General features: G+C 43.5%; 1 protein-coding gene across 7 annotated transcripts in view; it reads left to right on the forward strand.

Moving 5' to 3' along the window:
- CTPS2 (CTP synthase 2) overlaps window positions 1-12,089 on the forward strand; it is a 212,586-nt gene that overhangs the window by 131,737 nt on the left and 68,760 nt on the right. For all 7 annotated transcript variants that reach the window (XM_033948181.1, XM_033948183.1, XM_033948179.1 and 4 more), the window contains 2 exons: window positions 5,546-5,642; window positions 8,285-8,340. In XM_033948181.1, the coding sequence (XP_033804072.1) occupies window positions 5,546-5,642; window positions 8,285-8,340 (153 nt within the window). The remainder of the gene's footprint in view (window positions 1-5,545; window positions 5,643-8,284; window positions 8,341-12,089) is intronic.

The following is a 12,089-nucleotide window of genomic DNA, read 5'->3' on the forward strand; positions in this document are numbered from 1 at the left end:
TATTAAGAATCTGTTTTTCCCTCTCCTTTCTTTAATCTCTCTCAAATCTCACACAAAGAACTCAACTGGAACTTTCATTTTGAAGAATCAATAGCTATAATGGTTTTTTTTTTACATAGTGTTGAAAGCTTCTAATAAATAGTCAGCATTTAGTATGTCTGGCTCCAGAGATTCCAAGTTAGCCAGTTCTAGGATGGAACATTTTGAGCAGTCCCAGATTTCTGATGCATTGTGGGACTTGCAGCACTGATTTCAATGGGCAGGGTTTGGCACTACAAATCCCACACTGCTTTAGGATGAAGTTCAAAACTAGGACTGGCCAAAAATCTCCAGCCTGGAAATAGGTAACTGTTCTTGCTGTATATTAAAATCAATAAAATCTTTGAACTGAAAAAAAAAAAAATGCAGTGGCAGAAGATTTGAGACCTGGTTTTTTTTTTCCCTTTTTTTTGGGGGGAGGGCATATTTGCAAGTACATAAAACTACACTGTTGTACCACGTAGGCAGTGTGGATCTTGTCGGCTAATAATACTTGTCGAGTTAGATAACTCAGCCTAGTCCTTTGACGGCATCAGAAGAATCACATTATAAACATGGCCAAGAGAAAGAGGTGGATTGCTCGCAGCGCTCCCCAGGGTAAGTGCAGCGAAAGCACATGGGATACGCAATTAAAACTTCCACAGGCAGAGAGAATGGTAAACTTCTGCAGCACATTGTCAAAATAAACATGTTTGCAGTGACAGAATGTCAAATGTTCTGCAACTTTTCCCTATACGATTCCCCATATTTACATGTGGCATCATTACACACATTGTTGAAAAAGGCCGTAAGTATTTCAGGATTTAATTTCTGTGCTCTCCTGGTACCCTGCTGCCTAGCTCATAAGATTATTTTGAGCTGGTGTCATGTTGTAGGACTTTATTTCACACTTAAACACCCATGGTATTAATTGTATAATAATCTATAATAATAAAATGCTAAGCGCGCATGCGCACTCTTAAGCCGTGTTCCCTGAGATCTGATCTGTCGTGATGTGGCCACAAGAGTGCACATGCGCGCTTACCACCAGCTCTCTCTCCCAGCGGGCTTCAACACAAGTTCATTTTTTAGCTCAAGCCGCCACCGCGGCTCCTCTCTCGACCGCACCAGGCGGGGATCGAGAGAGGAGCTGCGGCGTCGGCTTTGAACTAACAAATGAACTTTGAAAGTGGCCCGGGGACCACAGACAGCCGCCGATCGCCTCTACGACTGAAGTGAGGAGCTGGCCTGGGCGGCGCAAGGTCCATGCCCGACCCTAGCAATGCCTAGCTGCTGCCGTTGCTGCTCCACACAACCCCGGCCTCGGCACTGGAGTATCGTCGGGGACCTGGTCCAGTAGTGGCCAGGTCCCGAAGATTAAAGGTAGGCTTCAGAGGGCCTGAAGAGCCCAAGGAGGTTGGCAATGGGCGCAGAAGTACAAGGTGCTGTGGTGGGGAGTGACAGGGACCCTGGCAGTAGGAAGCCAGAGTCCTAAGGGCGATTTTTGAAGGCTATGTGCAGGCCAGAACGTGGGAAGGGAAACGGGGGTAGGGGAAAGGACGTGCTGTGGTTGCTGCACAGGGAGGGGGGAATAAATGCTGCTGATGAAAAGAAAGACAGACAGCGGGAGGGAGAAAGAAAGGAAGAAGGACATAGGGGCAGGAAGAGAGACAGAAAGACAGACAGACAAAGGGGGACAGACAGAAAGACAGACAGACAGACATATTCTATCATCCGTTAGAATGCACAGGGGGAGCAGGCATGGGGTGGTGGTGGACAGCCGAGGAAAAAGAAAGAAATACAGAAACAGGCTAAGGAGAGAGAGAAAGAGAGAAAGAAATAAATACAGACATACACACACACATATTCTAGCACCCGTTAATGTAACGGGCTATAAGACTAGTTATATTATAAAACTTGTCTTAAAACATTGCCTTTGAACCTCTGGCCAACATCGTTAGATCCATCTATAAATGTTTGTAAATGTTTTCGATGTGCATCTTCTGTATATTGATCATTGGGCTAATTTGCAATGTTTTTATGGTTATCCTCATATTTTATCACTGTTTTTTAAGAATGTCATTTTTATGTTTTATCTTGTTATTTTGCATATACAGGATATACATATGTTTTATTATTTGTTCTGTGTGTCAGTAAATTGGAGGCTCCTGAGGTAAGCCTTTTCAGGCCGAAGCACGTGCGTGTCGAGCCATCGCACAAATAAATAAGAGTTTGGAAATAAAATCAGCACACCTGCATCTTTCAACGTCTCCACGGTGGGTTTGTTCATGTAGGACCTTATTTCACACTTAAACACCCATGGTAAGAATGTAACTAGCAGAGCTCGCTAATAATTATAGTACCAAACACCTGTCTTAAATCATTACATTAGAGCAGGGGTAGGGAACTCCGGTCCTCGAGATCCATATTCCAGTCGGGTTTTCAGGATTTCCCCAATGAATATGCGTGAGATTTATTTGCATGCACTGCTTTCAATGCATATTCATTGGGGAAATCCTGAAAACTCGACTGGAATACGGCTCTCGAGGACCGGAGTTCCCTACCCCTATGCTAGATGGTAAACGCTGCTATACTGCTTTAAAACGTTAGGGTACAGACCATGTTGTGTCAACGCTATGGATATCCACAATTTGACGCCCTCTTTTGCTTAATAGTCTTTGAAGCTCAAAATCTCATTCAAAGTTCAAGCAATGGGGCCCTGAGGAAGGCCAAATCATTGCCGAAACACGGCCCGTGTAGGGTCCTGTTCTCACTCTGAGCATTGAATGTAGGGTGTTCAGACTATAACATCTTGACACAGACTCCATGTACCTTAAATGCATTGGTTTTTATTAACCTTTAATAATTGTTTTTTTGTTTTTTTTTAAATTGTCTTTATTAACAACCAGGATCAAAGTAAGCATAAAAACAGAGCAGGCAGAAAATCATTGTTATTATAAGGCTTTTTTTTTTTTTTTTTTTAATACCTGTGACTCCAGGACCTTGTGTTCCATTTTGTGTTGCTCTTGATACATTTGATTGTGTTGTGGAACATTGGTCGCTTCTTTTGGCTTTTATAGATTTTTGGGACCAGAATTCAAATATCTGCACTCGTGCACTTGCCCTTAGGTTCCTGCGCATTGAACTGCAAACCGATTTGTATCAAGGAACAATCTCGGTGTGTGTGATACCTATTCAGCAAGATAACAGAGAAACAGAATATTTTATTCTTTCTGTGCCTGTTTTATTCTTGGAAGTTTAAACGTACCCAAACTTTCATTTCTTTTTTTTCCACTGATGAGAAATAGATTTCCCATAAAGAAGAAAGTCTATAAATATTTCAGCAAATATATTCTGACTAGCACCTCCACTGGGGGTTGTAAATTCATGTTCGAGTATTGAAAATAATAAAATCATCTTCATAAAACCCCAGTGTGCCAAGAAGAAACAAGCTGGCATGTAGATGATAAACTTGTTATGAATGCAGGAAAACTGGCACGGAAAAGAAACAGTAAGCAACATTTGCTTGCTCCAGAGTCTGTTTGAGACATTGCTATTGCTTGGGATACGTTGATGAATGATAGAGTGGATTTCTAATATGAGCAATGTTCTGGACGACCTAAAAGTGGAAACCCAACATAAGAACATAAGAATAGCCTTACGGGTCAGATCAATAGTCCATCAAGCCCAGTGGCCCGTTCTCACGGTGGCCAATCCAGGTCACTAGTACCTGGCCAAAACCCAAGGAGTAGCAACATTCCAGTATCTCAAAGAAAAGCAAGATTCCGGAACCCCAATGAGAGCAACATTCCGGAGCTGAGATTGTGATGTCATAATGCCTCATTCCACAGTGCCTCAGAGCCAACCTCATCAGTGATGTCACAATGGCTTGATTGTCCTATACTTGGCTCACGTAAGAACATAAGAATAGCCTTACTGGGTTAGACCAACGGTCCATCAAGCCCAGTAGCCTGTTCTCACGGTGGCCAATCCAGGTCTCTAGTACCTGGCCAAAACCCAAGGAGTAACAACATTCCATTCAGAATCCTAAAGAATAGCAAGATTCTGGAATCCCAAAGAGTAACAAAAGATTCCGGAACCCCAAAGAGTAGCAACATTCCATGCTTCCGATCCAGGGCAAGCGGTGGCTTCCCCCATGTCTTTCTCAATAACAGACTATGGACTTTTCCTCCAGGAAATTGTCCAAACCTTTCTTAAAACCAGCTGCACTGTCCGCTGTTACCACAGATCTTATTGTGGTTATTAACACATCGTAATTCACAGGATGACAGGTAAAAGTCAGCTGGCTCATGCATTCCATCCAGTTGTTCTTGACTAAATTGCTATGGATAATATCCCAAGCCAAATTTGGGCACTTCTAAGACATCCCTTCTGCAAGTCAGTTTGCTGTTGCTTATCTATTAGTTAAGTCCAAGTTGTTGTAAGAATAGAAGATAGACTTGTTTTTATGTTTTTGAATTGCTAGAGGCCATTGGTTCCTGCTGGTGATATGGTTTATACTGCCCCTGCTGGCATCCTGTCAACATCAATGAAATCAGAGCTGCATATATCGGAGGCTTTTGGGGAATAAAAAGGGTCCCTCATTTCATTTTTTTTTTGATGGAGGAAATACAGAAAGAATTGTGTTTAGTCTGAAACAGCTCTTGGTCAGACTAGCAAAAACCAAGACTGTGCTGTATCAGTAGATGTTTTGATGCTGTTGCTCCCAAAATGGCTGTTTTAAAATGCACTTATTATAGAGAGAGTCTATTTCGAATGGTTATGAGAGCTTATGTTTCTCAAGTTCAGGCTTCACATTTTGGTTGTGTTGAGACAAGAATATGCATAAATGTAAAAAAAAAAAAAAGGATAATACATTGGGTCATGCTTTTTGGTTATGGCCCAAAATTCAGAAATTTTGGAATGCTGTTTGTGTTTTTCTTGGATTGATTATTTCTAGAATTGTGGTTCCTTCCCCGCAGATGGTATTATTTCTTCAACAGGACAGGATTTTTAAGAAAGGGGTTAGGGAATTATTTCATAAATCCTTTATTATAGGTCAAAAAGTCCACCCTCATTTTGGCATTGGAGGGCAGCATTTCATGCTCTTTATGATTATGGAAGCTAGGGCGACCTCCCCATCTTATAAAAAACAGAGTAAATTTTGGTTGACCTGGGAACCTTATATGCAGCAATTATCAGTCAGAGCACGCAGTTTTGGAGTGAACTCATTACATTTGTAATTAGAAAGTGAAGCACTATTTATTAGTAATATTTGGAAATGGGATGGGAAGAGAGGAGGGAGGTACTTTATCATGTCTGTATTGTAATGATAATTGATTGTTGATTTTTTTTTTAAATTTTTATATCTACAATGTATTAACTGAGTTGAGATGATATTCTTTGTAAGATTTTTGTCATGTGTATTTATTTTTAAAACTCAATAAAAATTATTGAACATTAAAAGTTGTTTGCCTTGTCATGTTTTGTAAAACGATCACAACTGAATAATTGTATTTCTGCCTAGGTCATTGACATGCCTGAGCACCATCCCGGAGAAATGGGAGGAACAATGAGACTGGGGAAACGGAGAACCGTATTCAAGATGGAAGACTCAGTCTTAAGTAGGCTATATTCAGTTTTCTGTAAGATGTTTTCCATTTGAAAAATAAAGAAATAAAAACCTCCCTGTCGCGGCGAGAGGCACGTCCTGTAGGCAATCAGCTGGAGCTGGTGCCTCTCCTTCTCTCCATGCCTCTTCCCTGTTGGCACCCCCCACTGGTGGCTCAGGGCCTGTCTGGAGAGCCTTTGCGCATGGGCGTGACATCATCATGACGACGTCCGCACGCTTCCGGATTTCATTTAGGGCTCCTTTTACAAAGGTGCGCAAGCGTTTTTAGCGCACACACCGGATTAGCGCGCGCTAGCCGAAAAACCACCGCCCGCTCAAGAGGAGGCGGTAGCGGCTAGCGCGCGCTATTCCGCCCGTTAAGGCCCTAACGCTCCTTCGTAAAAGGAGTCCTTAGTGTGCTGCGGCTCGACAAAGTTTGCGGGACACTGGGGCAGATGTTTTAATGCCGCATTTAAAGCAGAGCTCACCAATTTTTCTGCAGCTGCAGAAAGTGCAGGACAACGATGTCCTATGGATCGCCCAGCCAGGTTGTGTGACTCCAAATGCAGGTTTCACGACCTCATTTGTGGTTGCGATCCTCGGTTTGGCAAGCTCCAGTTTAAATGAAACTTTGACTGCAGAATTTAAATATTATCCAGCTTAGTTATCTGGATTGCGGTTGAATATGGCCAGATAACAGAGAGAAGAACCAATGTCCACAGAGGTTCATGATGGAGAACTTTTTTTTTAAATGTATAACAATTTTTATTGAAAGAATCAAATAATCAGTACAATAGGATAATACAAAAATACATTCAATACAATAAGGATCACAATAAATTTCATACAAATTTAAATCATTCTTTCAAATTTAATTTCCATATGAATTAATTCAATGTTATCTACACCCCCCTTAATTCCATCCCCTACCCACTATCTTCCCCTAAATGAAATCCCTCACCCTGGATGAAAGTTAACAAAAATAAAGAATTAAAATAAATAACTGGAATGTAATTAGTAAACCTAATTTTCATAATAAATCATTGATAACCAAACTTCGTATTTTTGGTGAAAGATTCTGAATATAAGGATCCCAAACCTCCATAAAAAGACGAGTTTTTTTAGGTGGACCCTCCATCTATACTTTTGGATAAAAATTTTCTTTGGATAATACTGTCATGCTCTTTAGGACTGATATGGTCTCTGTGAGGGAGTCTATAGAAAATGATTGCTCCATCTTAACAGCACTCCCTCATAGTTACAGAGCCACCTTAAATGGCAGACCATAGAGCAGAGAAGAGATGACTCAGCAGGTGCAGAGCAGGGAGGGTGTGGTCAAGGCAGGGTAAAAACCCTCAGATCAAATCAGTGAGGGAGGTCCAGAGCAGAGAAGAGATGACTCAGCAGGTGCAGAGCAGGGAGGGTGTGGTCAAGGCAGGGTAAAAACCCTCAGATCAAATCAGTGAGGGAGGTCCAGAGCAGAGAAGAGATGACTCAGCAGGTGCAGAGCAGGGAGGGTGTGGTCAAGGCAGGGTAAAAACCCTCAGATCAAATCAGTCAGGGAGGTCCAGAGGAGAGAAGAGAAATCTTCCACTCTGTGCCTCCACCAAAGAAGCTAGGGCCTATTTTGGGGGGAAACACGGTACGTATCAGTTAGCGCTGAAAGGCAGCGATTTCCAGTTTGACACTTATAGACGGTCCCTGCTTGGAAGAGCTTACAATCTTAACTTGGACAGACAGACATGACATAGAGGGTTGGGGATGCGGATGAAAACTGTGTCTGATTTTGAGAAAGCTCGGTGTAAGTGCATAGGATCTCTTAGGGAGAGGAAGGGGATGGTAAATGGCATGGCTGGGCAGACTGGATAGGCTACATGGTCATCTGCATTTATTTTTCTGTGTTTTTGTTCAATAAACCTTAAATGCCTGTGATCCACCTGAGCCCCTCCCATGTGAACGTCATTATGTGGGTACAAGCTAGAACGCTGTAGCGCTATAATTAATAGTAGAAGTAGTTATAGCTTAGTACCCATGTGCACTCAGGAGTCTTAACTCCCGTTTCAGCTCTGTTTTGGCACTTATCTTCCATCTGAGGTGCCAAAAGTTAGATACTTAATTAGTGCATTATATAGACCAGTGTTCTTCAACCACCGGTCCATGGACCAGTGCCGGTCCACAGAAATTTCCTTCCAGTCCACAGGGCCAGCACGTGCATCAGGCCCAAAACAGTGTTCTTCAACCGCCGGTCCACGGTGCAATCGATCCGGCGTTATCTTCGAGCCAGCTCCCTCTTCCTCAGTGATTCAGTGCATAAAGCCATGGGCAGCGGCTCCTACGGGCGTCCTACGCCTGAACCGGAAGCCTTCTCTCTGACGTTGCAACGTCAGAGGGAAGGCTTCCAGATGAGACACAGGATGTGCAAGGTGCAATTAGTACTATTATGGGGCGGGGTCTGGCCCACAACTTAGCCCAGTGTTCTTCAACCGCCAGTCCACAGAATAATTCTTTTATTTCTGCCAGTTCATAGCTGTAAAAAGGTTGAAAAATACTGATATAAACCAAGGGACCTGTCTCCCTGTTTCTCTAGGTGTCCTATGCTCCTTTGTGTTCGGCTCACATCTACCTGAATGCAATTTTTTTTTTCTCATTCTTTAGGGAAACTTTACGGCAATGTCCCTTTTGTAGAAGAAAGACACAGGCATCGATATGAGGTGAGAATGAACATTATTGACACCGATCAACATCGTGGTTTAAGACAGAGTTTCCCCAACATGTGGCATTTGTACCCCTAGGAGGTATGCAAGACAAGTTCAGGGGGGGTATGCGCCACTTACCTCTTCAAATGTTTGCCGGCAGCGAGCAGCATGTCTTGCCTGCTGCTTATGGCGGCCTCAATTCCTGGTCCCGAATAACGTCAGAAGGGGAGCTGAGACCAGCATGAGATGTTGTTCGCTGCCAGCAAAGTATTTATTTATTTATTCAATTTTCTATACCGTTCTTCCAAGGGAGCTCAGAATGGTTTACATGAATTTATTCAGGAACTCAAGCATTTTTCCCTGTCATGATGGGCTCACAATCTATCTAATGTACATGGGGCAATGGGGGGGGATTAAGTGACTCGCCCAGGGTCACAAGGAGCAGCATGGGATTTGAACCCACAACCTCAGGGTGCTGAGGCTTTAGCTTTAACCACTGCGACACTCTAGAAATCAAAATGTAGCCAAAGTGAGCCAAGTAAAGGACAGTCAAGCCATTGTGACATCACTGATGAGGTTGGCTCTTAGACATTGGTGGAACGAGGCATTATGATGTCACAATAACAGCTCTGGTTATCAGAGGCTGAAACTTGTCACACTATTTTTTTATTAAGGGGTGCTCAGAATGCTTTACATGAATTTATTCAGATACTCAAGCATTTTTCCCTGTCCTGATGGGCTCACAATCTATCTAATGTACCTGGGACAATGGAGAGATTAAGTGACTCGCCCAGGGTCACAAGGAGCAGCATGGGATTTGAACCCACAACCTCAGGGTGCTGAGGCTATAGCTTTAACCAGTGCGCCACTCTAGAAATCAAAATGCAGCATTAGTGAGCCAAGTAAAGGATGATCGAGCCATTGTGACATCACTGATGAGGTTGGCTCTTAGGCATTGGTGGAACGAGGCATTATGATATCACAGTAACAGCTCTGGTTATCAAAGGCTGAAACTTGTCACACTATTTTTTTAGTAAGGGTCGCTCAGAATGGTTTACATGAATTTATTCAGATACTCAAGCATTTTTCCCTGTCTGTCGCAGTGGGATTATAATTGATCTAATGTACCTGGGGTAATGGGTGGGGGAGGGATTGAGTGACTTGCCCAGAGTACCAAGGAACAGTGTGGGTTTGAACCCACAACTGCAGGGTGCTGAGGCTGTAGCTTTAACCACTGTGGAACATAAAAGGGACAGAGAAGGGCGAAGAAGAGGTGCTACTGGGTGGTAGGGGAGCAAGAAGGAGAGGTGCTGCTGGACCTGGGAGGTGAGAGGGTGAGGTGCTGCAGGACCTGGGTGGTGGGGAGGAGATGAGAGGGAGTGATGCTTTTGGATTTAGTGGAAGAGGGAAAGGTGCTGCTGGACTTGGGGGAGGGGGAAGAGAGCAGTGGAGAAGGAGAAAGAGAGAGAGATACTAGATCTGGGGAAGGGAGCTAGAGATGTGGACTGTCAGTGCCTGAGTGCTGATTGGCTCAGGCACTATCAGGAAATTAAGGCTATGACAGAAGACCTTGCTGTTAAAGGCCCCAATGCCCAGTTAAAAAAAAGAATCCCCCCCACACATCTTTGTCCTTGCCGTCCTTTCTCCCGCCAAGCCCCCCAACACCAAAAATCTACCCTGTGGTCCAGTGGGAACACCCCCCCCCACACACACATACACACACACAGCCTTATGAGCCAGGATTCCCCATACACACCCCATATCTTTTTTGTTGATAAGTTCTGCAGGAGGGCTGCCCACTCCCTCCTGCCTCGGGCCGCCTCTTCAAAGTGGCAGCCCTGACCCATCCCGGTGCATCCTGGGATGTACTGGGAGAGGCCTTAGGTGCCTGAGCCAATCAGGGCCTTGGGCCCTTCCCAGTGCATCCCAGGATGCACAGGGAAGGGGCAGGGCTGCCATTTTGAGGAGGCAGCCCGAGGCAGGAGAGAGTGGGTTATCCTTCCTGCTTAATCTTTCAACAAAAAAGATACGGGATGTTTGTGTGGGGTTCCACTGGACCACCTGGTGTTTTTTTTTTTGTTGTATTTTGTGGTTGGGGGTTCGGGAACATGGGGTCTTTTTTTTAATGGTCTCTGCTGTTGTGCTTATGTTGTACACACACAACAGCTGCGCCCATTTAAAAAAAAAAAAAATCCCCAGCTGATCTTTGCCGACTCCGAAGCAGGAGCAGTTAGGATAAGGCGTTACGCAATTTGTTTGCGCTGTCACGTTTGTATATAAATTTTAGAAAATTATTAAAATCAAGTTTATTTGTGAGGATTTTAGGAAATTAATGTTGATAATGGCCCTCTGTAAGTCACTGGGATTGTTCATTCTCTTGCTTTTGTAAACCGTATCGATCTGAGAGGTTTTGCGGTTTAGAAATGAAATGTAATAATAATAATAATAACTTTATTTTGTATACCGCCATACCCAGAGAGTTCTAGGCGGAATTAAATTAAGATTACAAACGATGAAATCATTGGAATTAACATTTTAGGAATGTACAGGTCATTGAAGTTGACAGGAATATACAAGAATGTACACTAGGAAGGTAATATTTTATTTTCAGGAATATACCGGTCATTGAGGTTAATAGGTTTGGAGGGTACGATAAGAAGGGAAGGTGGAGGTTCCCGTGTATTGATGGGAGTTGAAGAGGTGAGAGGGTGTGTTAAGAGTTCTGTACGTGGAATAAGTGTGTTTTGAGTTTTTTTCTGAAGTCAAGGTAGGTGGGGGTGTCGAGTACAATTTGGGCTAGCCATGAGTTTAGTTTGGCTGCCTGGAAGGAGAAGGTTTTGTCGAGGAACCTTTTGAGGCGACATAATTTTAGGGAGGGGAAGGCGAACAGATGAATTCTGCGAGAGTTCTTATGGTTGTGACTTAGCTTGAAGTGAGGGTTGAGGTAGCTTAGAGATGTAATGTAATTGAGGGTGGGGTGCGTTCAGCCTTCTCACGCAGGTACAATGCTTTTTACCTGTGGAATTCATCTTGAAAATGGAACACAAACCTTGGGGGGTCATTTAAAAGTAGACCAGGAAAGCCAGCTACTATAATCTTTTAAGTCGCAGCCTAAATTTGGAAATTAAATTGATGTAGCAGGACTGGTCAAGTATTAATAATAGGTCACTATTGTGAGGACAAGAATTGCACAGCGGTTGACATCAAGCTATAATCCTAAAATATCCAAAGCCTGAAGTTCTATATAAATTCAAAGGGGTCAATTTCAAATATAATAATAATAATAATTTTATTCTTGTATACCGCCATACCCAGCGAGTTCTAGGCGGTTCACATCAATTAATTAAGATCCGCGATGACATGCGGATTTACAACATTTATCAGAGTTGCAGGCAGAGAAGAGGGTGAGGTTAGAAGGGAGGAGAGAGCGAGAGAGATCAGGTAGGAAGGAGAGGAGCAGTAAGAGGGGAGGGGAGAGGTTTTATTGCGGGAGGAGGGAGGGGGAAAGGGTCCTGTTCGCGGAATAGGTGAGTTTTGAGTAATTTTCTGAAGCCGAGGTAAGTAGGAGCCTCGAGTACCTTTGGGCTAGCCATGGGTTCAGCTTAGCCGCCTGGAAGGCGAAGGTTTTGTCTAGGAATCTTTTGAGATGACATAGTTTTAGGGAGGGGAAGGCGAACAACTGAATTCTGCGGGATTTCTTATTGGTGCAATTCAGATTGAAGTGAGGGTTGATGTAGCTTGGCGATAAGCCAAATACTGTATAT

The sequence above is a fragment of the Geotrypetes seraphini genome, chromosome 6, assembly GCF_902459505.1.
Source record: "Geotrypetes seraphini chromosome 6, aGeoSer1.1, whole genome shotgun sequence".
NCBI classification, from domain to species: Eukaryota; Metazoa; Chordata; class Amphibia; order Gymnophiona; family Dermophiidae; genus Geotrypetes; species Geotrypetes seraphini.